Source organism: Canis lupus, chromosome 2 (genome assembly GCF_048164855.1).
Source record: "Canis lupus baileyi chromosome 2, mCanLup2.hap1, whole genome shotgun sequence".
In the NCBI taxonomy this organism is placed as follows: domain Eukaryota; kingdom Metazoa; phylum Chordata; class Mammalia; order Carnivora; family Canidae; genus Canis; species Canis lupus.
This window is the reverse complement of record NC_132839.1, coordinates 81,690,921-81,717,654: the sequence shown is the minus strand read 5'-3', so window position 1 is coordinate 81,717,654 and position 26,734 is coordinate 81,690,921. Positions and strand designations below refer to the sequence as shown.

The 26,734-nt window shown below is 33.9% G+C and overlaps 1 protein-coding gene and 1 non-coding gene across 18 annotated transcripts in view; one reads left to right on the top strand and one right to left on the bottom strand.

Moving 5' to 3' along the window:
* Positions 1-26,734, top strand: part of PCDH7 (protocadherin 7) — a 417,583-nt gene that overhangs the window by 208,413 nt on the left and 182,436 nt on the right. For 4 of the 17 annotated variants that reach the window (XM_072808212.1, XM_072808208.1, XM_072808202.1 and 1 more), the window contains 2 exons: positions 15,105-15,200; positions 19,944-20,648. The exons of 9 other annotated variants lie outside the window; for them this stretch is intronic. In XM_072808212.1, coding sequence (XP_072664313.1) covers positions 15,105-15,193 — 89 coding nt within the window. In that variant the 3' untranslated portion in view covers positions 15,194-15,200; positions 19,944-20,648. Of the gene's footprint in view, positions 1-15,104; positions 15,201-19,943; positions 20,649-26,734 lie in introns of those variants that run through there. 4 more of the 17 variants (XM_072808209.1, XM_072808205.1, XM_072808191.1 and 1 more) reach the window with 1 other exon arrangement.
* Positions 2,175-2,257, bottom strand: TRNAQ-UUG (transfer RNA glutamine (anticodon UUG)). The gene has a single exon. It is a non-coding gene; the product is annotated as a tRNA-Gln (tRNA).

Here is a 26,734-nt window from a genome sequence, read left to right as displayed (position 1 = left end):
TTTGCAGAGATAGATGCCAGAAATTTGAGTCTTTGTTCAAGCTCCACCACATTTTCAGGGAGGAAACCTGGATCAATACACATATATCTCACTCACTGATAAAATGGGAACAAGAATTATAATAATTACTCTTCTGTCTTTCCTAAAGAGTCGTTGTACAGTTATGCATGAACATTTATTTTTAAGTAGTTAGAATTTAATAAAGTTATATCAAGTTACCGATTTACTATATTCACTTGTTTATGTATACTCTATAGTTTTTTTCTGGTTCTACAGCTTTTCCTTTTCCATGTCAAACTTGCAATCTTCATAATATTTACTAAGTACGTAATTGTTTTCTTCCTACAAAAATGTTCACATATTTTGCCCCAAAGGTAAGTTGTTTCCTGGCCCTTTTTGAAATCCGTATCGGTTTTTAAGGTTAAGAGCACATGGTTCTCTATGTACTGTGAATAAATGACAATATTTATAATATGGTTCTGTGAAAACCATAGACAAAGGAAACTTAGGAACAGTTTCAAATTTATTTTCTGCAGCTAAATGGCTTCTGTCTTTAAGAGGCCTGCATATATTTTCCTGGATTTATTGTGAAAGGGTAGTAAATGACAGAAACCAGTAACTCACAGAGATATTCATCAAATAATTATTAAAGATCATTCAGTGCCCAGCAGCAGAACAGTTCTCAAAACTCTGAGATTACAGACGACTCTCAAATATTCATGGCAGGAAGAAAAGCCTTGTAAAGATGATCGCCAATCAGAGTATGGATAGATTCTGCTAATTAGGCACCAATTCATAGCACTTATTCACTTCTTCACTTAAGCTGCTAATTAAGCCAAATATATTTATAAATGTAGAAATCAACTTTAATGGAGTATTCGAGATCATTTTCAAAGTATAGTACAAAACACCCCGATTACAATACAATTCAGGCATAAAGGGCTGAAAGGATTTTAAAGGGAAGTCATCATGAAGTATCTCTAATGTCAGAGACAATTGAATTACAGACTTATTCAGTCCCTCTTGCACATAAACACACAAAGCGAGAAACACCAGAAAAGAACAATCTACCATAAAGTGGGTGTTACACCTACATTAAGGTTTATTGGAATGATGAAACAATATCCTTATTAAGTATCTAAAATATGATAAAAAGGGTAAGGAAAATTGAAATAATAAACATACTTTTATGGTACATTTGTGCTAACCTGAGGGTTCTACATATTTGCTTTGTAGAATCACTGAGGAAATATTATCTGTATTTTATAGATGATGAGACTGGGAAGAAGGTATGTAAAATTATAGTTAATAACTGATAACACTAGATGTTCAATACATAGGAGCTTTTATTATTTATCATTCTTGCTTTTTGCTCTTAGCTCCACAGGGCTATCTTTGCATGATGGTATTCAAAGTTTCTGAGACCTGTTGCAGCTATGATAACTATTTCTATTTCAAAAACACCTTTAAGTAGAAAATTAGTTTTATATTTAATAGAAGCATTAATTTATAATGTAGTGTGGAGCAAATCATTGATCTTGTGTTATTATCTAAGGCAGGCAGAAAGCCATTCCTTACCCATTTTTCAGGGACATTAAGAGAATCTCTCTCTTTATTTGTGTGACTTATAAAACACAATGCATTTCTTTTGTAATTTTGACAAAGCAACATCATATTTCATCATTAAAACCCACTCTAAATCATGGTTTGACGTAAATATTGAGACCTGTGAAATAGTGACATAGTCAAGTTTTTATATCATAAAAGTCAGGAAAAAGGCTAATAGATTATTATTTTTTTTCTCTTCAGAATAACAGAATGATAGACTCAATAACATGAGCTGCTTAAAGAAATACAGTATTCAAAATAGGGTAAGGATTAATGCGAGGTGCTCATTCACTGGTTAAACTTGATAGTCCTGTTCCTTATGCTTGTATCTCATCGGTAGTTTGTTCTACACACACACACACACACACACACACACACATGACTGTGCACACACACACATGAGTTGATCTCTTGACTTCCAAAGATTGTAGAAACAAGCAAATTAACTTTTTTTTTAAGATTTTATTTATTTATTCATGAGAGACACAGATAGAGAGAGGCAGAGACACAGGCAAAGGGAGAAGCAGGCTTTATGCAGGGAGCCCGATATGGGACTTGATCCCAGGAGCCCGAAGTGGGACTCGATCCCAGGACCCCGGGATCACACCCTGAGCCAAAGTCAGACGCTCAACCACTGAGCCACCCAGGCGTCCCAAGCAATTAACTTTTTAATTATGCAAACCATTCAATAAAGTAAGCACTAAAAAGATGTTTAATACTTTTTATTATTGTCTTAGTAATGTTGGAAATTTCAAAATAAGCTAAAATCTTACACTAAATGCATAAACTTTCAGAGGTTTTTTTTAATGTCCTCTCTGCAGAATAAATATAGGAAAAAATACTTTCATACCCATATTGCTACCTTCCGAACTATTAGATTGTGTTAAATATGATTTGTATATTATATAATCAAATTTAAAAGTATCCTAGCTCTTTCAAGACCTGGGCACACATATTTTTAACTGCAACACAAGCCCCTTGCCTCCATAGGGAGTATTTATCTTAAATATGCTTATCTGTTGCTCTAAATTATTGAACTTGATTAAACTTGTTTAAGAATAAGAAGGTTTCTTAGGTACAGTAACAAATTAAGATAAATTGGAAGAGAATTTTGAAATCACTGGCATAACAAGTTAAAGGGCATATATATCATCTGCAAGAAAGAATTTCCAAGTTCCTCCTACTCAAGTATTATACCCTGTTAAATCTTTCAATAGTAGCAAGAAGAGATGGTTTACAAAGGTAGGTTAAGGACTCCATTGGTGCTGGCATTTACAATATTGTAATTTGTTTTTTATACTAAAATAGAGTATAAATTCTTAATTTCACATATGGAGTCACTTCATGAACTTAGGAATATCTAGGCATAAAAGATGGTGCCTATTTCAATGTGGGATTAAGTAAAATTATCTATTTTCACTGAGAAGTCATGGCATATGTAGTTCCCTAATAATTGACCTAGTCATTAAACAACTGAGAGCCCCCAGCTGCCCCTGCTGCTCGTTTTAATTATCATATACGTTTTAGCATCAGTACCATGGCCTTCATTTCCTTCTATGGGAAGAAGCCATGACATTTCTGAAGTGGTTAAGGCAGTTATCTTGCCTCGATAGGGGACAGAGATGTAATATAGCTACATGGAGAGATGCCTGCCTCTGAGCTTTTTTCATTTGAGCAGCTCAAGAAATATTGCTGCATGTTATTGCTCAGACACACATTCTTTCTAAACGCAGGTTACTATCATTGATTTCAAAGAGCAAAAGGATCCATTATAATATTTTTTGCACTTCATTTAGCTAGTCTCCTTATTGATTGAGCTTCATGAACTACCTTCTACCTCATGTGCCTTCCTAAACTATTTTGAGAACAAATATTTTACTTAATGGCTCCACATGTGGAGAATTTGACTTCCCAGTTACTGTATATTTTAGATACTCATTGTGAAATTTATAAGCAGACTTTAGGAAATCTCAGCATTCCTCGCTTGGGAAACACATACACAGACACGTACACACTCATGCATATGCACGGATTATCCTTGATATGCGGGGCTGAGAAGGCTAAAGCATATATTGGAGATAATTTAAATAATAAATTATGCCTTCAGGAAGATGTTATTTTAAAAATGTTCTTTTAAAGTCAATGCTTTCACTAGTTGTAAACTCTTAACATATTGAGATTTTGTATTTTAAAATGAGTAATATTTTCTCTATTAAAGTAAATTTTATTAAATTGCAAACAGAAAGTGTGTAGTACTTATGTTTTTATAGTTTGGATCATTTTCTCTCACTGCTTAACATGCCAACCTGGAATTCAATATAATTATTTAAATAATATGCCAACAAAAAGGGGATCCCTGGGTGGCTCAGTGGTTTAGTGCCTGCCCTCATCCCAGGGCGTGATCCTAGAGTCCTGGGATCGAGTTCCGCATTGGACTCCCTGCATGGGGCCTGCTTCTCCCTCTGCCTGTGTCTCTGCCTCTCTCATTCTCTCCCTCTCTCTCTCTCTCTCTTTCTCTGTGTCTCTCATAAATAAATAAATAAAATATTTTTAAAAATAACCAATAAAAAGACTGTAAGGTTAACTTATGGCTATGGTTTTCTAATGCCTTCTACTGATTTTCTCCTCGCAAGAATAAGGTATATATCTATGTTTTCACAATAGGAATTTATGGATTGCGCTGGTTAAATTAAAATAGCTGTATGCTAATTAAGGGTATTCTCAAATGTTGCTTCAAGGTTTTTTCACTGGATTGCTCAAATATTTCATCATTTCAAACTATCCTTTATACCTAAAGGCCCGGTTTTCTTTATAATCCTAAAAGAGCACGTAGGCCTGGCATCGCTAACACTGAGCCACAGGTCTCAACAAGAAACTGTGCCTGAGACTAACTGGAGCTGACGGAATTTGTATTTCAAGTTTCTGTTGAAAATGTATGGAAATATGATGTAAATGTACCAGTTATTTATAATAACAATTTCAGCATTATGGCATATTAGGCTTTTCATGCTCTTTCTCTCTGCAGTAGAAGCCAGCCCTAACTGTCCTTGGCTTCTGCAGTGCTTGTTAAAATAACGTCCTTCTGATACTACTCGTAATAAACCTTCATGGAGGCAATCCAAGATAGATCCTACTGATAATGGAGTTCTCTTTAGTAGTGAATTGTATTCTTGTGAGACTCCAGCATAGTTATTTTCTTTAGGAGTTAAGGGTTTTATGTTGAAATCATATTTATTTATTTATTTATATTATTGAACAGTCTCACTGCTATGACTAAGAAAATTGCTCCATAAAATACTTGGTAATGTAAATGTGAGAATGAAAGTTATATATCTGGTGATTTATTAAATTTATGGCTTGTAGGAACATGACTGTCTCTATAAAGAAATCTAATATACACATCGGAGAATATTCTAGTAATGCCTTGTAAAAATGGGATGGTGTTGTAATTTGAAATCTCAAAAGCATGAACCACTATAGAGGTATGCCTTCAGCATTTCTAATCATGCACGACCTGACTTTGCAAATCTAAATTTGATGTAGGAAAATTTAGAATATGCATTTATTTTGGAAATACTTGCTTTCCCACAGAATGTACCATTCATATGTTCCTCTTTTTTGATGTACTGTATTCCCTTACCTGTTTCTTTTATTGGCAAGGAGTAGAAGGGTCACCCAAGAGTAGGAAGTTAATTGGATTTATGTGAGAGGAAAAATGGATGAAGGTTGATGAGCACAAGCCTAGAATTTGAGACCAATGATTACCCCAGAATGAAGAATATTGGCCTGTAGGCCAAGAGGGACTCAGGGCTATAACCAGTGCTCTGGAAGTACATTTGTCACAGCGAAATATCTTTAACTTCTTTCTTCATCTCCTAGGAATTACTTTAAAAGTTTTAGTCCACATTTCTAAGACTATATTTTGTTTTGTCTTAAACTTTTAAAAAGTTTTCATCATCACATTTTCTGAATTGATTTTGAGTGAAACTCTGTTGAGAAGTTTAGTGTATTTGGCCAGTAAAATTTTAACTTTCAAAGAAGTGATTTCATGATTCTTAAAATGAACCCCCATTAATTGATATATTAATGGAGTATTTGAAAGACCCAAAAAGATTTAGCCACACAACATAAGATTTTATAAAATTGTATTTTTATAAACAGAAAAAATATCCAACAGCAAAATACAAAAGCATATTTTGTGCATTATATACAAATATAGTGCACCACAATAAATATTTTGTTTCTTTTTATGCAATTTTCTTAAAATAAACATAGCTATGCTTTTTACAATAAAATCCTTGTGGTATATGGTTTATTTTCAAGTCCCCCTCCCATCCAGGAAATGTATTACTTAACTGACATATAAAAGAGCATATATGTTGGAGGTGAGGAAGAAAGAACAGGTTCTTCACATATATTAGCAGACCCATATGCTGTTTATTGAATTTGATACTAGTCAACCAATTCAGAGAGCTGATTGAAATAAAAAGAAATCCATAAATTTGCAGAAGTATGAAAACATGTGCACATGTACTGCTCATGCAGTTTTATCATCTGTCAGATTTCTCAAGAGTATACTGTATTTTATAGGTTTGAACTAAAACATTATGAATTCACCCATATATAATGGAACAAGATATATGCTTTGAGGGAATAGCATTATCCATAGTTGACATTTTACATCCTGTCATTTAAATGACAGTATTAAAAAAAAAGGTGTTCTTATGTATTAACTGAATTCTCTTTGATTGTACATGAATATGTTGAAAAGAAAATACCACAAAAAAAGAAAGAAGGCTTTTGCAAACGTCTGAAATGTTTCATAGTCAAAGAACAACTTGTGTTTTAAAAATAAATTAAAATACATTAGGAACCGTATGCAAGTATTTCGAATAAAGGATAGGGTGAACAGACTGTTTTATTTTCCTTCCATTCTACATATCTATGAATCATCATTCCTTGAGGTTCAAAATTATAAATAACACTACAGAGTGGAGTTATTTCAACTTTCCAAAGGAAATCATCCTTTTTTTCATGTTCATATTAGTAAACTCAAAATGGCTTGCATAGTTTCTGCTAATTTTATTCAAGACTGGAAGGTTTTTGACAGAAAACGTTCCCTGATTTTTTTAAGATTTAATTATTTATTCATGAGCAACACACAGAGAATGAGGCAGAGACACAGGTAGAGGGAGAAGCAGGCTCCATGCAGGGAGGCTGATATGGGACTTGATCCTGGGACCCTGGGATCATGACCTGAGCCAAAGGCAGATGCTCAACCACTAAGCCACTTAGGCATCCCGTATTTCCTGATTGTTAGTAGATTATTACATTTATGTGGCCAAATTCACTCAGAATTGACAACTATTGCTTGACTTGGCCAGGTTACAATATGGTAGTTGGTACTAAAAGGGGAGAAATAGCAAAAATGAGTTGTAAAGAAAAAAAAAATTTCAAGGAGTAAATTATTAGCAAATCATGCTGTAGGGAAGGATGGTTAAGTAGGGAGATTTTTATACTCTAGTTATCACTGAAAGTTGGTAATATCAACCCCTTATATACAGGCACACAAACGTGATACCAGGAAATGAGGGTAAAAAATTATCATCTATTATTTAATTTCAGCTATTAGGACGGTCATTTATAGGTCTTAGATGATGAGAGCTAGGTGGAGTTAGGTACCTGCCAATTTGGATACAGAGCTTTATTATATTTACAAAGTTAGGATTTGAGAGGTTATAAGGAACATTGTTTAATTTTTATGATATGTGATTTTTGCTACAAAATTATCTTGACAGTAAGCTCTAGAATTATTTATATATGCATTGAGTAGAATAGAGGTCTTTCTTTCTTTCTTTCTTTCTTTCTTTCTTTCTTTCTTTCTTTCTTTCTTTCTTTCTTTTCTTTCCTGATTCATTTTGTGAATATCTTACCATCTAGACTTTATGCTACAGGAGGACAAAGACCATGTTTTCATGTTTATTGTATCTCCAGCTACTAGTGCAGCGCCTGGAAAAGAGTAGATGTTCAGTAAATATTCACCAAATTAATTAAAGAATATATTGATATTTTCTGGGCCAAGGTCTACCCATGATTTCCATTATTACCTTGGATTTTATGCTTTTTCTTTGCTTGTTCTTCTGATAAAGGTCTGGACTGAACTGTGGTGCTGAAGAAATCAACCAAAATGAGTAGTATAAAGCATACCATATCTAAAAAGAGACAGGATAATCATAAAGTCTTTGTAAAGTATTACAAACCTCCTCACCTAAAATTCATATTATTCTTACTGATCATCGGTGTGTACTACAGGTAGTATTTATACATGAGATAGGATATTTATTATTTTTCGTAAAGTTCTAAACCTGGGCCTTGGGCAGCCCGGTGGCTCAGCGGTTAAGCACCGCCTTCTGCCCCGGGCCTGATCCTGGAGACCTGGGATCAAGTCCCGTATCAGGCTCCCTGCATAGAGCCTGCTTCTCCCTCTGCCTGTGTCTCTGCCTCTCTCTTTCTCTCTTTCTCTCTCTATGTGTCTCTCATTAATAAATAAATAAAATCTTAAAAAATAAAAATACCTAAACCTGGGTCTTGTGAAGAGCATATTCTTTATTTCATAGCCATACTTCTCCAAGTATATTTTTTCTCCTTTCTGTCCTAGTTGACAGAACTAAGGTGTATCAACAGAAATCTGTATTTTGTAGTTGAGAAATTGTTCTTTTGTAGCCATCTTGAACATCAAAGTTAGCATCTGGATAGTATACACCTAACAGGGATCCCTGGGTGGCGCAGTGGTTTAGCGCCTGCCTTTGGCCCAGGGCGCGATCCTGGAGACCCGGGATCGAATCCCACATCGGGCTCCCGGTGCATGGAGCCTGCTTCTCCCTCTGCCTGTGTCTCTGCCTCTCTCTCCCTCTCTCTGTGTGACTATCATAAATAAATAAAAATTTAAAAAAAATTAAAAAAAAAGTATACACCTAACATAGGGAAAAATTGTAATATTCTTTACATACCACACTCAATAAAAGTATTTTCTAGATAAATTCACATTAATTAGTGGACTTTATGAATCTGCTAATTATCATCTGAAAGTTGAGAACATCACAATTGCTAGTTCAAATTCTTAATACATTTCTCACATGGGATTAACTATATTTTTATTTATATATTCATTCATTTATTACTAAAATATAATTGAAATCTGATTTCAAAGACAACTATAAAATTCAGGTCAAGGACACCTCTATAAGCCATAGATAAAATTTCTGGTTAAATTTCTGTTTTAAGTAAATTTTCTATCATCTATGTTATTCTTTACATAGTTCGTTCTATATTTATGAAGATGCTGGAATATGGGTTTTTCTTCTAAAATTTCAGTTTGTTTTACTTCCCCCCCATCCCTCCTCCCCCCATCCCCACCCCCAGGAGAGGCTAGGAAGACTGGGCGGAAATTAAGATTTTTGATGGGTTTGAAAAGGTCTGCATGAAAAGTGGTTCTCTTTGAAGTTTTCAAGGTAATTATATTTGTATCACTGTATTTCTGGGTTTTTTAAAAAGTCATTTATGTCCACCTTGAACCTGTGTAATGGTTCTACTTCATTGCTGCCCCTTTCACTCTTGTTTAAAACTTCTATCCTCTCTCCCTCACCTCACTGTATTCTATATTCTCTGCATGGTAACCAATTCACTATCCTTAAATACACAACAAAAAATGGTATATTACTTAGTGTGCTACCTAACTGCCACACGTGAAAATACATCTTTTAATTCTTAGAACATTCCTAATACATAGATTTTATTAGTTCACAGGGGAGCAAATTTTGGTTCATCACAGATATTAGGTGATTTGCTCAAAGTCACACAGCCAGCAAGTAGCTGAGATAGAGTTTGAAGAAAATCTGTCAAACAAAAGCAGTGTGTTTTTTCTATTACAACCTGCTGTGTCTAGCCGTGCCCTTCTTTCACTGAAATGGTCTTAATCTCTTTCATCTGCATCACTTTCCTACGGACCAATTTTTTTCTTTAAAGTTGACTGCAACTATGACCTCTTCTGTGAGGCCTTGCTGATGCTCTCTCATCCTTAGCTCAATTGTGTATCACACATCTGTATTAACATATATCGCAGTGTCATTCTTATGGAGGATTTTTTGGTTTTAAAAAATGTAATATTTTTTCATAAAAATATTTTATTTATGTCAACTTCTTATGGGTACTTTGCAATATATTTACAATTAATTATTTTTCAAGTATCTTAATTTAGATTTTGGATATGATGAGAATCAATGATGATATACTTCACATAAAGACAAAAAGCACTTTGAGTCCTCTGTTTTTCAGAGTTTAAAGAAGTCCTGAAACTCAGTGTTTAAGTTCCACTGACTAAATCAGTGAGTGGCACAGATTGAACACTCATGAAATATGTGATGAGCAAAATTGAATTATCAAATTGATACGATAACCTTCAGTTGCAGAGGCTATAAATGTCTTGCATGAGGACTTAGTCTTTCTATAATTTTATAAATTGACCAAGCAATTACAAGTCAAGAAGAGAATGAACAGAATCCACATTAAAATATATTTTAAGTAAAAAGTAAACTGAATATTAGTTATATCAATGGAATGAAATCATGTATTAATTAAAATTAAAATTGTAAGTGAACATTATTCAATGCATTAATCAACAATTAACCAGGTATTCAGAGGCTATTACCTTGTCTAATGGACTGACTGTATCCTACTATTATAGCTATTATACAGTTTTAGAGACAGCAGATCTGTAAAACATTGGAAATTTGAAAATAAGCAAAATATTATAGATTTGCTAGAAGCTCTATAAAATGTTTTTAATAAAACTAAATATTGAAATTTTAATAAAATTGTCAAAAAGTGTATCACAACTCCAGATCTGTGTATAGCAAAATTCTAATTGTCATAGTTAATCTGTAGAAAGTAGAGTGTAATATTGAATAAATCAATGAGCATTTTCATTTAAAAATTTAAAAAAGGATATTTCATATTTTTACTCTAGCGTTAAGAAAACTTACACATCATATGCTAGCATGAATATACCCTACTTTAAATGCATATATATCAGACTCATTTAAAATGTACTTCAGAAAAAAAATGTACTTCAGTATTAGTAGGTAAGGTTTTCACTTAAAAATTTTTATGCTATTTCCTGATTTTTTCATTGTACGATCATTTTACCAAAGCTAGATGCTAGTAATAGTAAACATTTTTACTTAGGTGATTTTGATTGCCACGAAGCTATACAGTCTATGCCTTTAAATCTTAGAAGTACAAAATATAATGCAGGATTCTAGAAACACATCATTAGCACTTACTAATGAGAGCTGAATAAAGGATTAACAACTATTCTTTTATCTTAGATCACTTACGATTTTTACTGATTAAAAAAAAAAAAAAAGCTTCAGGTGATACTTACACAGTAACATTTTTCCCCTTCATGTTTTCTGGTTTTTCCTTCCTTGTGGTCTCAATAGTTAAGTTTGACTAATAACTTCATTCAGGGCTTATATGGTTGTTTATCGTATACTTAAAAAGTGCATTGGGCGATGTCCTATTTGCAGTGGTGCAGTCTCCCGAGTGCTGTAAGAACACATAGGCTTCCTTTCTCTGTAAAAGTTCCCAGGTTCCACCTCTTTCCATGGCCACCAGGGCAGATTTTAATCCTGTCACTCAAGACTTAGCATAGCCAGGTTAACCTCTCTACACTCCAGCCTTTCCCGTCCACACTATGGACGCTAATATCGTGACTATCAAAATGCCCCCTTTGATCGTTACTTAGCCACTCTTAGCAAGAAGGACGATGATAGAAAATCAGACCCATCTCATTGCCTGGAGTAAGGCTTCCTCCGAGGATGAGCTTGGATGGCTCATCTTCAGTGAGGCCCTAGGTATGAGTGTGAGAGACATTGGGAAGCTTTAGAGCCAGACTCAGAGTTAAAATATGTCTTCTAATTGTTAGAGAAAATCTGCTTCTAGGATGGACCTTACAAATAGGATAACGAAAGCAGTACTATTATCAGGAATGTTTATGCAATGTGGCAATAGCCTTTTCTCCTATGTCCTTGTACCAGGCACACTGGCATTTGAGAAAGGCTTAAGACATTAAATAAGTAGAGAACAGCAGTATCATGGCCTAATCATTCTCTTTATATTGCTTGATGTGTCTCCTCAACACACCCAGCTGTCTTCTACTGTTCCTTCCACCGCACAATCCATTCTGGTTGGACTCACTTCAGACCTGCCAGCCCTCCATGGCCTCTTTGCCACCATCCTGCATTAGGTTGCATCAGCTTCCCTTTCTGCAAACTGCTTCTTTTCTTCTTGTACCCATTTCCTTCTCAGTCGTTGAGAAGAAGCTTAGTATGTGTCTTGTCAAAGACTGCTCCCCTCATCTCTTCTCTTGTAACTTCCAAGCACTACACTGTGTGACCCCTCCTTTGGTTCCCCACCGAAAGATTGTAATCTTTTGGGAAATGAAGCAAGCCTTGAGCCTTATTCTTCTGTGTGACAGTTCAACGTTGGGTGTTCTGTGCTTACTTTACTCAATCACACAACCTTTAGTATCTGTAGCTTCATATCAGCTTTACCTTGATTATGCATTTTTCCAAAAATAGAAATTAGAAGAGTCTGACTTTATAATGGGTAGACCAGTAGTTTTCTTTAGGATATCATTGTCCTTTCATCTACATGACAGAGAATTCCTATCCTTTTGGAAAACCAAATTCATTACAAACTCTGTAATGTCAATGCTGTTCAACAATAATCTATCCGCTTTTCATTTTCATGTATTATATCCCCCCCCCTTTTTATCCAGGTGAAAATCTAGCTCACATCATTGTCCATAAGCAGATTCCTACCATATACCCCTGTAGTACCAGGGACCATTTTATTATCCTGGCCTTTACCATTCACATCTGAAGGGAAAATATGTTCTAATTTCATATTTCTTAATCCATAAAGTTCTGTTCTCCACTCCATGAATTCATAACTCTTTAAAATTCTAATTTAATCTTTTTGATGACTATTCTATTTTGTTTCAGTTATTTACAAACTCAGCTATTTATAAAATCATTTTATATTACTTGTTACATCTTGATGAATTGTATTATTAGTATTTTTCTGTGTCTTATGTATGTGTATTTATTTTCCAAAGTTTTTCATAAGTATACCCTTGGTTATTTTTTTTTCTCCCACAATATAGTATTAATTTTCAAATAAATTTATGATATTCAAATATCATAACAATCTACCCTTCTTAAGGTCAAAGGAAGAATTTACTATATATAAAATCCTTAGGATATTGGGGAGCCATATACAAAAAAGAAAAAAAAAATACTGTATTTCATGCTGGATGCAAGAATCTTGTCCCAAATTAAGAGCATGTAGATCTTTATCCTTCTGTCTTGCAAAATTCCCACATGTGATTCTTCCAAAGACAAAATATTGATCCCAAAATGCTCACTCAAGAATATTTAAATATAGGAATAATTAGGTTTATTTTTTTTTACTTTGATATTACTGGAATATCTAGGTTTTAATTTTAAAGGGGGATTTAAATTTTAAAATATTATGTGTAATAATATTTTAAATATTAAATACAAAATAAAAAATAAAAAGCTATAAAATATCACGTTTAATCGTATCAGATAAAAATTAAGTTTTCTACTTTGAATTGCCTTTCTTTTTATCTCAACAGGCCTAGACTTCATATGCCTTTAGAATTGTTTGATCCTAATCTCTTATGATAACCAATTAGTTTCTAAATTTCTCAAGGGCTGACTAATACTGTTGCCTAAGCATTAGGTGGGTCATGTTATTTTAAACAGAGATGATGGCTAATAGTAAGCAGTGTGTCAAAGACCAGAGGAATTGAGAAATTGGAAAAATTTGAGACATCTTGTCTAAACAAGATTAAGACAAGACCAAAAGGATTATCATGCTTCTAACCCCAAAGATCGTTGTGATAGCTGCATTCCTAAACATCAGGATTAAAGGGTAGAATCACATTCAGAATGCAAACATGTATTCACAAAAATCCCTGTCTTTAAACAAAAATTCAAGAATGTCCCAGCCTGTCCATAAATAATACACTGAGAAACATATTGCATGAGGGGTCAGATGTTTTAAAAATTAATTCCCACTTATTTTTAAACATTTTCCAATATTTATTTATTTACTATTTTTTATTAAGACTTAATTTTTAAAGGAGTTTGGCTCAGAAAATTGAGAGAAAGATACAGAGATTCCCCTTATACCCTTGCCCCTACACACGCAGTCTCCCCTGTTATCAGCATCCCCCAAACAGTGGCATACCTCTTCTTTTCCTCATAAAATATACATATATTTTATAAGTTTATTTCCACTTTTATAAGCTTTATAAGCTTCTCTAGGTAGTGCAAACCATCATTTTTCCTATGTAATTTATATCTAAATCTAAATATACAAAGCTAAAAATTTCTTCAAAAATATATACTTAAGAGCAAAATCAGGTAGCAGTGTTTGGTATTTAGGTGTGCTATCCTCTCATATATTGATATTATTAAAGCAGTTGATCATTAATAAGATTCAGATCATATACTGTTATCAACTATTAAACATTTTCATTCTGTTTCTTTTTATACATTTCTATATATTCACTCTTCAGAATTTACATATAATCTAGATTAAATCATGTCTTGGGAACATATAATTAGAACATGAGCTTTTTTGCAAGTTTGATTACTTTGATCTCTTTCTAAATCTATTACATTTAATTCTTTTTTATTAACTTACCAAGTGAAAGTTGTTTTGATATCAGAGCTACATACCCTTAAGAGAATATAAAAAGGAATAGTGTATCATGAGCCAATTATATAGCAAGGAGGTAGAGAAAGAACAAGAAAATGGTAATAATCCTGTTGTGGAGGGGGGCAAAATACGTATATATTTGGTATTGTTTATCCTACATAGTTTTTTCTTAAATATATTGTTAAAAAAAATCTATGCCTACACCTGTATATCCCAATGTGAATAAGATAGTAGCTCATTTTTATGATTTTTTAAAATTTATGTATTCATGAGAGACACAGAGAGAGAGGCAGAGACATAGGCAGAGGGAGAAGCAGGCTCCCTGCAGGGAACCCGATGCAGGACTTGATTCTAGGACCCTGGGGTCATGACCTGAGCCAAGGCAGATGCTCAACCACTGAGCACTCAGGTGCCCCAAGATAGTAGCTTATTATGTGTAGCAGCTCCCTGTGTCCCTAGATTTGGATGATTCTTGTTGTAAGAATGTTTGTATTGACAACTTCCGAAATACCTAATTTGCATAAATTATGTTTGAAATGCATCTGGATTTTTTTAAAAAGGCAAGAAAGAAACCGAGCTCAGGGTTTTTGGAAATTGTTTTATTGGCCAGATCTATGGATGGTCACCATTGTGTAGGGGCTGCTGATTTTCCCTTCACATCTTTCCCCGTCTCCCTTCCCCAGGTGTTGCTGCCATCACTACCTTTCCCTTCCTCCCCTTTCCTCATGGCAAGACGCATGGAAGAAGAGTGCTGTTAAGGCCTCTCCATTAATCAACAGGTATGGTGGTTCTCATGAAGCAGTACCGCTGCCCCTCTTCTGCACTCTTCATTAAGAGTCTGACTCTTTGACATTCAGAAGATGCATTTATACACTACACAGGGTCTACCGATGTGGAGGATTTATAAAAGTTGAGTATATATATATCTTTACCCATTTCGGCATACTATGCATTTCAGAATTCCCTGCACAGCTAGAATTTTTTTTTTTTTTAAATGTAAAGACTACAGCAGAATTGATGATACAGTTTTCAGAGAAAGGTGTTACGCAGTTTCCTCAACTGATTATCTAGGAAAGAAAAGGAACTGGTATGTGTATGCTACTTTCAACCTTCTACAAACAATTGTTAGGTAACATACCTTTAAAAAGTACAAAATGAGAATGTTGTGTGAATTTTAACTCAGAATTCAATTATTATCACATTTGGATTTTTGAAGGCATTGCGCAAAATCGCATGCACATGAATGATGCTTACTCATTTGCTTATAGAAAATGAGATATAAGCCAGATCAAGTAAGTCTAAAAGCCCCACAAAGCCATGTCATTCAGATGTGAGAGCCAAATGTATTCTAATCGCTTTCTGAAAAAAAAAAAAATTGTCAACCTAGCTGGTGGCATTTGAAGGAGATGAAGGCAACGGTTTCCTCTAGCAGTCTCAGGATTACCTCTGTTCAGGTTGCTGTAGTTTGAAAGGAGCTAGGTCCCTCAGGGCGCAAACTCCAGCAGAGTCATAACCTATAAAACATAAACACTTATTCATCACAGGGAAACACCTACCTTCTTGATTTCCTTTTTCACTAGAAGAACTGGTCCTTCTAGCTCCTGCAGGGGCTTGTTTTGGGGATGTGTCAGGTTCTGCGTTACACTTTTGTGACTCTCTCAGATTTTTGAGACATGTGACTAGAACACTACCTTTGGGCTAGGAAAATTATTGGCAGACGCTCTAAGATAGTAAGGGTGTCTCTAGGTGTGCATTTGTGGCACCATTATTTGTGATGTTCTTTAAAGTGGTAGCATAATTAAGACTTGTTTGTGTCAGTAAACAAAACAAACCATTTTTATTTACGAGCACTTTTTACCAATGAGACCCTTTGCCACTGGAGGCTGAGCCATTAATCTTCATTCAAGAATGTATAGTCTCTTTTTGGATAAAGCTCTGAAGTCATTGGCTGTCCTTCATAATCCTATTTTATACATGGTGTTGTCTTTCATGTCCACAGGCCTTCACATAACTGGGTCTCTCCATCTGGAGGGCCTTTTTCCCAGGTCTGTTTGGAAAACTCACAACAGTAATATCAGACATGGGCTGAGAGTTTAATGTGTGTCAGGCATCATGTTGATGAGTTTAATCTCCATTTTCTTAATTTATCTGCACAAAGGAACATAGAGTTAGATGTTATTATCATTGTCCATATCTAATAGAAAAAAAAATGAGGCTCGGAGAAATCGAATGTGGTCAGGATCACTCAGAATTGACGGAAGTGGGATGTACCTTCTGTAATTTCTCCTGATTCCTGCCATGCAAAGTTGCGGCTCTAATTCACACTTGACTCTTGAATTACTAAAGGGCAATGATTTCATCTTATCTTTTCTAAACTCTTCTTGTCCACAGTGTTTGCTACTCACTAAATATTGGACAAATGAGTGAATGTTTATAAAACAGTCAGCCTTTTTACCTGCATATGGATGCTTCCCCTCATCCATACTTCCCTCAACTCTGTTTTTATTTCCCTTAGTATGTGCCTCTTGACCATTGTTAGCCTCACAGATTACTCACAATGTATTGTAAGAAATATATTATACAATGTAATTCATTATTTTCTTCCAAATTTGGGACCTATAATTAAAAACCAAGTAATATTAAACAATTGCAAATGCAGGAAAAAGCTAATTTAAATGTTATAAAATTTACCAAATCTAGAGATAAGAAGTGTAGATATACTTGTATCTCATATGGAAAGAAAAAAAAAATCAACCAACACATTCTAAGATTTTGTGGAAAGGTAACCAGAAAAATTCTTTTTTACATTATAGGAAAATGAAAGAAATACATATCATATAGGTAAGCACCTTATCAGTTTACCAGAAAAGGAAAAGAAAAAAAAGTAAAGATTAAAATATATATGAGATTTAGAGGATTAATCATGAAGGAAAAAAAATTTGAGAAAAAATAAACCACAAGATTCTGGAAAAATGAAAAAATTGAAAAGCAATAAAAAATTGAAGAACACATATCATTGAAAACCACAGACATTGAGAGAACTTTAAAAAATATGAAATCAAACTAGGAGGGAAAACAAAATCAATGCAGGAAGAGAAAAAGACCTTTATTTATGAATTTGTATTTCCTTCATCCTTAGAAAATCCTTTGAAGTAAAAGTGCTGGAAAGAAAAAGAGCAAGTTAAGATACATTGATTTGGGAACACTGTATACTTATAGCACTTTTTTCTAGTGCTTTTGGGAGCAAGATAAGGGTTTCAACCTTAGCTTGGAGTATTTAGAACTAAAAAGATTGTGCCTAGAGAATACAGTTGAGTCAAAGCTTGATAGAAAATTAGAATACAAGTCAAAATATCCTTCCTCACCATACTTTCTAACAAGATAATCATGGAATTAATATCAATCTATTAGTTCTGTGAATATTGTTCTTTTTTTCTTTTCTTTTAATGTGGAGTGCCTAGAACATAGAATAAGTGTTTGCTGAATTCATGGGCGTTTAAGAGAGATTATGGTCAACCAGTCTAGCCTTAGATTGTGCATGCATCCCTTAACACCATTGTAAGGATCACTCATCTCTGCTTTAATAATTCCAGTGACACAAAATCCAGAGGTAGCTCACTCTATCTTGGGACATCTTTAACTTCTCAGCTTTTTCTTATTTTCAGTCAAAGTCTGTCTTCCTGTAACTTGAATCCATTTATCCTGGATTTCCTCCTTGGGAAAACACATAATAAGTTATATTCCTTTTCCAAATGAAAGTATTTCCAAGACATAAATTCAGACAGGTCCTCAGTTAGAGTGTCTACATATATAGTGTCTCTTTATATATTATTTCCTAGATTAAAGCCCCAGTTCATCTAATTGCTCTATGTTACTAGGTTGCAAATCCTTTCAGCATTCATTTAGTGCAAATACTTTTTTTTTTTTTTTTTTTTTTTTTTTTTATAAAACAAGGAATTCAGGATAGGCACCCACAGTTTAGATTCTCATATTTGGTCAATTTGAAGAGCCTAGAAAATCCCTCTAAATACCTTCAGAAAAAAAAAAAAAAGAGAGAGGTGCAGTTTAAAACACCATATGGCTTTGACCTGAATTTTTACATTAATAAAGGCTTGGATAGTGTATAGTATTGTATGAAAATAAAATAAATACCACTATGTATAAAAAGGGCTGGAAAAAGATAGGAAAATGAATTAATATTTGAAAAATAACATTTGATGAAGGTAAAAGACTTTTCAGTCTTTTTATTCTTTTTTTTTTTTTAGTCTTTTTATTCTTAATTGAATATATATTGGTTGATGCCTGAGATAGAAAACCTGAAAAACCTGTCCCGCATTCTAATAAATTTGTCCCCCACACACAAAAAAATCCCTAAGTGGATAATAATATAAGTGGATCAGTAGAGGTAAAAGACAAATAAAACAAAATCAAAACAAAACAACAAAAATTGTTGATTTTATTGACTAATAACATGTGCTAACATGTAACAATAGGTTACACAGAGGTCAAAGTAGAACAAAATAAGATTGAAAGATGTATAAAGGACTCCCTGTCAGATATGGACTTTCCCTAATAAAAGTTACTGCAAAGTAAATTTTTCATTTATGTAGTGTTCCTTAATGCCAAACTGCTGTCAATGTTCCTTGGTGAGTTCTATTTATGAGTAGATTATGGCAGTCTCTCAGAGGCCCTGCACATCTGACTTTCAGTGAGTGCCTACACAGAATATATGGCCTTTACTAGAACCTGGAAATTTAATTAATTTGCTGGCAGAGAATATTTTTTATGCCACATGGCTTTTCCCTGACCCTACCCAAGATTTCCATTTTCAGATGTGCTTCATATATTATGAACCTATATAATCTTAATGAACATTTTCCATATGGTAATTATAACGTTTGACTTTATATTCTCAGAAGCTCCGGTGCCTACATATAAAGTCTTTCTCTTTAATACTAAATGTTGCTTTGTAAATTGTATGAATATATGCCCTTCATTCTGCTTTTCTTAGATTCAATTCCCAAAGCAATATCCTTGGGTTATTTGATTATATGTAAGATTCTTAAGCAATATTCTCAAGAACAGAAAACCTCTATCTGCTTTGTCTATCGCTGCTATTGAAGATTGTATTCTATGTGCAACATGTCCAATTTAATATCTTTCACTCTGTCTTCTAGTATTTTAGAAAGAGGAGAGTGAAATGCAGGATATTCGAATTAATCACTTAACCTCTCAAGACCTCATGTACTTCACTAAAATGAGGAATTTGACTAGCTTGTTTTTAAAGTAAGTTCCAACTTTCTACAGAATATGGGAGACAAGAAATTTTTAGAAATTAGAGTTTTGTTCTAGATTTGCCAATAAACTATATATCACCTCCCAAAGATATAGTTTGCTCATCTGTAAAATACAATGACCAAGTTAAATCAGGGATGTAATATTTAAGGTTAACATATTCTGACTTATTTCTTTCTGGAGCTTTCTCTTGAGAATGATTCTGATAATTGTGCTTTTAAAAATAGACGAATCCAAGAAAATGTTTGGTGTTCTAAGGAAGACAGGTTGAAGAGAGGACCACCACTTGAGATCATTGAAGGACTTTAATGCAAAAAAGAGACAAAGGATTGAACTCAACCTTTGTGATTTTTGAGGGTGGAAAGAATGCCAGTAGGCTTCAATGGGAGAAAATTGCTTCCATGTAAGGATGAAATTTATTACCTTATGAAATAATAAAATCCGCTCCATAGAATAGTCCGTGTTCTGAAATCTGTATCACTAAGGATGTTGAAACTTAGGTCGCATGTTTAACCTCTCAAAACCATTATTAAAGGAACTCATTCATAAGATAGCAAGTTAGACAAAATGAATTCCAATGCTAATGGTCTGTGATTACATGATAATCATCAGACATAATAATACTGATAACTTTGTCCTGGAACTTAGTAACATGAGTCTCAAAGATTTCACTGGAGTTGATGATTGAGAATTTTCAGTACAACTCATTGTAATTTCAGCCAATGCCCGTAGTGTCCTAGAGAAGTGCTTTTATCTTGCCAGTGCTAGTATTCTGGAGAGAAAGTCACTAATTTTTATTTGTGGAACCATCACTTCTTTTGTATCCAGAGACTCTACCTTCTATCGTTATTGTGGATGCTATTTCCTTATTGCAATGTAACTGGCTATAATAAAAATTGTAATAAAGACAGCTTGCAAAAGTAATCTCATGATTTGTTGTTTTCAATTTATTAAGGTGTGGAACATAAAGCATTCACATAGAATCATAAATTATTTTATCTGGAATAGACTCTGAAAATTCCTCATTGTGAAATCCAAAACTAAGTAACTTTTCAAGGTCATTCAGTTAGTGAGAGAGCTGTGATCCAGGTTTCCTGAATTCCAGTATGGAGGCAACCAAATTTATTGCAATAGCTTGCTTAAAAGTATAGATCTTAGTGACTTGACACTTTCTTTTGTGTCCTTAGATGCACTACTTATCTTGAATCAGCAGGATGAAATAGGAAAGCAAACACACAATTTTATTTATAAGAAACAGAAAAACACTAGGTAGTGTAGCCTGCTGTGTTCCTGGAGGGGCATGGAAGTTGGCATCCTTTTGTAAAGCTTGACATGACAAACATTCTTTGTAATCGACTAACAACTTTTGCCAGAAGTGAACCCGGTCAAAAATATATTCCAACTTAAAGTCAGGAGCTGCATAATATGATCTTATCACCACAATATTGAGGCTGGAGACACCACAAAATGCAACATCCCCAGAGTTTATAGTCAATAAAGCAGAGCAAGTTACCAAAGATTTCCGATCATAAGCATTAACCAAATTCAACTATCGTTATTTAAGCTTGCCTGTCCACTCTAATCAGGACAACAGGCATCAATTAAATAAATACAACATCTGATTATAAAGAGAATTGTTAACACAGCCACATTAGCTGATTGTAATGTGATATTAGCTAATTGACAGGGGAGGGGGATATTCTTACACACCATATGCAGATTGCACAGGATTTAATTTTTTGTGATCATTGTTGAGGATAGCTAGCACCATGATAAATCAGTGTGTTCAAGTAATACAGAAAATGTGAATGAATATTTTTAAAATAACAAAAAATGTAGATCTAATTTTGAAAGTGTGCCAATCTTGTGAGATAATTAAAAATGTAATCATTATGCTAGTTTTACTATTTCTGTATTTTTTTTAAGATTTCATTTATTTATTCAAGAGAGACACATTGAGAGAGAGAAAGAGAGGCATAGACACAGGCAGAGGGAGAAGCAGGCTCCATGTGGGGAGCCCGATGTAGGAATCGATACTGGGCCTCCAGGATCATGCCCTGGGCCAGAGGCAGGTGTTAAACCACTGAGCCACCCAGGGATCCCTGATTTCTGTATTTATAACAAGAACAAGAAAATGAGATTGGGAGGTCTGATGGCTTTACAAAGGTGTTTTAGAATATTTATTTATTTTATTTTATTTTATTTTATTTTTATTTTTTAAGATTTTATTCATGAGAGACACACAGAACGAGAGAGAGAGAGAGAGATGCAGAGACATAGGCAGAGGGAGAAGCAGGCTCCACGCAGGGAGCCTGACACGGGACTCGATCCAGGGTCTCCAGGATCAGACCCTAGATTATTTATTTTAAAGCTTTTCCCAACAAGTCACCATACTATCAGTGACTTTTCTCCTTATTTCTGAGCTGGTTATCAAAAAGGCATACATTATATAAGTCTTTAAATATGTGAATTTAAAAGGTTTTGCATAGTATCTTCCAGTATATCTAGAAGACATTTTCTTCTGAAAGACTAAAGTCTAATTTTATCACAGAAATCAACAGAAAAGTAACTTTCAGATAACATACTAATTTGCTTTACTGCAAACTCTGCTGGATTGCATTAGGTGAGAGGAGAATATCCAAATATTTTTGGCTTCAGTAGGAGTGAGAAAAGAAGCAAGAATCAAATCATTTGGTTATGTTTTCCAACAATTGAACTTAAAAAAAAAATGTGGTTATGCCTCAGATACTAAAAACATATGCTGAACTGTGATAGGTAGAAGATATTTTTATAAGAAAGTAAGGAGAGGAGGAGGCAGATTAAGATTCAGCAGCACAAACTACATGTGCGTGGAACAAATCCTAAGTGAAGGAGGAAGGAAATTTCTAGTACCCTGTCAGACCTGCCCAAGGATCCTTCTTCAATGGCTTTATGGTTCACTGGGCAGAAAGGCTCTTTTTCACATTTCCAGAATATATGTCTTGGATATGTGAGTGTTATATAAACATAACAACATATCGAATATCTATAAAATACATGGACTCTATTTATGACCATCCACGTTGCCTTAATAGTGGTATCAAGGTACTATATATCAAAAAAGAAATACAACCATGGATATTTAAAGCTACAATTCATTATTTTGGATTTAAAAAATAATGAAAATTTAGAAAGTGAAATGTATTTTATGTACAAAAGCCTCCTTTTAACAAGCCTCTTTTATTTTTTTTTTTATTTAAATTTCAATTAGTTAAGATACAGTGTAGTATTAGTTTCAGGCGTGCAACGTAGTGATTCAGCACGTCCTTACTGCACCTGGTGCTCATCACAACATGTCCCCTCCTTAATCCTCATCACCTATTTCACTCATCCCCCCACCCACCTCCCCTCTGGTAACCATCGGCTTGTTTTCTGTAGTTGAGTCTGTTTCTTGGATTGCGTCTCTTTTTTTCCCCCCTTGGCTCAGTTGTTTTGTTTCTTCAATCTACAGATGACTGAAATCATGTTGTATTTGTCTGTCTCTGACTGACATGTTTCGCTTAGCATAATACTCTCTAGCTCTGTCCATGTCATTGCAAATGGTTAAGATCCCATTTTGTTTTTTATGGCTGAGTAATATTCCATTTAACAAGCCTGATTCAGTTTTCAGAAGAGTTTGTTATACGTTATGAGAGAAAAAAAAATTATGTAATTTTGGCCAAGCATTTTAAAGTTCTAATAATATTTTAACAAAATAAACTAGTTCCATCTGCAAGTGAAATCGTTTACAATTGAATAAATGATTATGAGCTATCATAGTACTTTTAATGACTATAGCATTTTTTTCTGTTTTTTAAGAGAGAATTATGTTTATCTCATTTAATCAAGAAAAAGTATATCAATATTTTTGTATAAAAAATCATCACTATCTCTAAAATAATGACTGGCCAAAGAAGGTAATTAATTATTTTACTACTAATTTAAGAATACATTTTTAAGAAAGAAAAAGTATAATGAACAGATAAACCATGAAAGTATTTTACTAGGTATATAATAATATATCTTTCCAAGCAAAGTTATATATGCTCACCATTTTATTTTAATGTAATCCTTCGGAGTGAACACTACTTCAAAAAGATATCAATTATTTAAACGTTTGTTTGCTTTTTTTTAGGGGATAAAAAAGCCTGCTTACTGTTTCAAGAGTGTGAAGCTCAAAGCATTAGATTAGTAAAATTAGGTGGTTCAGAAAGTGTAAGAAAGTAATGAATCATCTACAATGTGGTATAAATATCACATTTTCCAAATATGTCATTTATTCAGGCATTGCGATGATGCCTTCGTATACATTCTGCTTTTACCTCCAATTGCAGTTTGTTCATGAGATTCAGTAATGAGAATGACTATGTTTTTTGAATTTTACTCATAAATTGAGGGCCACTAAAGCGAGCGTTTTTGTAATATGGGATTCTTTTTTTATATACCAAGGATTTATTATAAATAACTGTGAGATTTCAAAGTGGTTTTCTCTAAGGAAATATGTGATATATACAGCACCATTCGTAATTAAAATGATGAACTATTTTCAGGGCTCTCGTACAGTCCAAATGTCAGAGATATAAATTATTCTGTCTTATTGTATGAGTTACATTCTTAAAAAAATAGAATAAACCTTGTAACTACTCATTGCCAGAGCATTTTTGGGAAAAGAGAAAAGCACAAATTACTACTGCTAAGTGTTACAGAGTTTACTCTGTCATGAAAGCATGTGTCCTGTAGTTGTATGAATAATGTATTTATAAGGGAAAAATATATATTTATTGTTCCAGAACTCTAGTGGCATTAAATCAATTTTCAAGTGTTTGTGGGTTACTCTAATGCTTAGGACTCTGGCACCTAAGGATTTACTTTGTTGACAGTGAAACTCTTGGAGAAGCTACAAATGGAAGTTGTTGTTTATCTGAAATAGTTTACGGTGCTAAAAATGTGTACCTTTATCTATTTTATTAAGTGGTTATTTATCTCTTTTACTTTAAATAATTAAGAGTTTCCTTTTTATTTAGCACAAATTCTAAGTGAAAGGAGACATAGACTTTATGAGTAAATTGGCTGACAGAGTGAAACACTTGCATTGAATTGTCATCTATTAAATTTTGATAGACAGTCTAACTACTCCATGTTCTGTTTCCTCACCTGTCAAATGATAACATAGCGATATACATTAAGTTCCCAATAGCTCATGTGGGCATTATATAGGTGGCTTGAAAGAGAGTGAGGGAAGGAGGGAGGGATAGAAGGGGAAAGAGAGGGAGGGAGGGACAGAAGGGAAAAGAGAGGAAGAGAGGGAAGGAAGGAGGAAAGGAGGAAGAAAGGAATGAAGGAAGGAAGAAAGGAAGGGAGGGAGGGTGGGAGGGAGAAGAGAAAGGATGGAAGGAGGGAGAGATACATTTCTACTGATTTCCTACTGATATATAAAAGAGTCAGTCCCCCAGTGTAATTTGGAGAGGTTGCATCCAAGTGGAGAGGGCATAGAAAATGCATATAATAGAATATAATAGAATATTTTTCAATTAAAAAATGAATCTCTATTTGATGCATTTGAGAAATGCTTTTAGAATGAATTGGAAAATGAGAATTAGCTGTGGCCAGGTCACGTAACAAGGCACTATTCACACCTGTAAGCCAGCAGTTTATGAATCAGCAAAACGCTGCCCTGTAACATTACTTCTACTGCTAACAATAGGTGGAACCCCTTTCACGTGGCCACCTTTTTTGGAGAATTCTTACAATAGTTACAGAAAAGATCTGGCGAAGAAACTACAGGATGAATTTCATGCTAAATGTTACAGGAGCAATCCTTACACATGTGATTGCTTATTTCTGGATAAAAGAAAATAAATCAAGTGTGAAAAATGTTGGGGTACAAATAATTTGCAAATATAGATAAATAGAAAAAAATGTAAATGTGAGGCTGAAAATTAGGTGAGAACTGTTAATTCTCTGATAGCAGTTAATTAAAATGTCATTTATCTTTCTTTCATCTCATTTTCTGTCTTTGGATTTACTGGATGTTATTGATGCAAATCAACTTTGGCTGCTAAGGCGACTGCAGATATAGTCACATGATTTTATAAAATATAAAGTGAGAAAATCACAGTTGGACCGTAAATAAAACCGAAACTATCTACTGAGTTGAAGAAAGGGAAATAAAATTTATGTTTAAAATGTATTTATCTGAGTAAACTGAATTAGAGCCCCTTTTAAATATAGAATTTTTAAAATTAGAGTTGATTCCACAGGAAAAAAGAACGCATAGCTGTGATTTGACATTAAAATGAAAATATATGGGCTTAGAGGTCTTCTAGGTGGGCTGTTTTATCTTTCAACTGATCTTTTGCCAAATGAATAGTCACTTATTAGGTCTTTTATGAGATCCTTTATAAAATATTTACTATATTCTTAACACTTTTAAATTGATATTTTCATTCATATTCTATCTTATTCAAAAGATAATTTAAATGTAAAATATTGACAACTAGTCATAGTTACATTATGATTGAAACATATCTGAGTCTACCGAAAACACCCCCTTGTTTCCCCCAATGTCTTGTTCTTAATTTGAAAATGTAATCATGTCGATTGCTCGCCACATAAGAGTGTTGTCAACTGATACTGATATGTATTGCGCTTCTATAGAACTTATGTTTTAGTATCCTTACCTGATACTATCTCATTGTTTTTACTGTCATCTTTCTACTGCAAAAAGAACCAAACCAACTCACCTGTCCTAGAGGATATATATACGATGTCTGCCGCTACTTTGGTCAAATAGAACATGCCCAGAGGGTGTTGTTTCAAAATTTGTCTCAATGGCTTTAAAGCGGTTTCTCTGACCTAACTAATCTCCCTCACTCACCTCTGTACCCACAACGTAATCTGTTTTCCAGGGTTGGTAATTTGCGTCTTCCTTTCCTCAGTCAGCACACACATTTATGTGGTGCCAGAAACAACAGAATTCAGTTGGACAAATGCACATTGG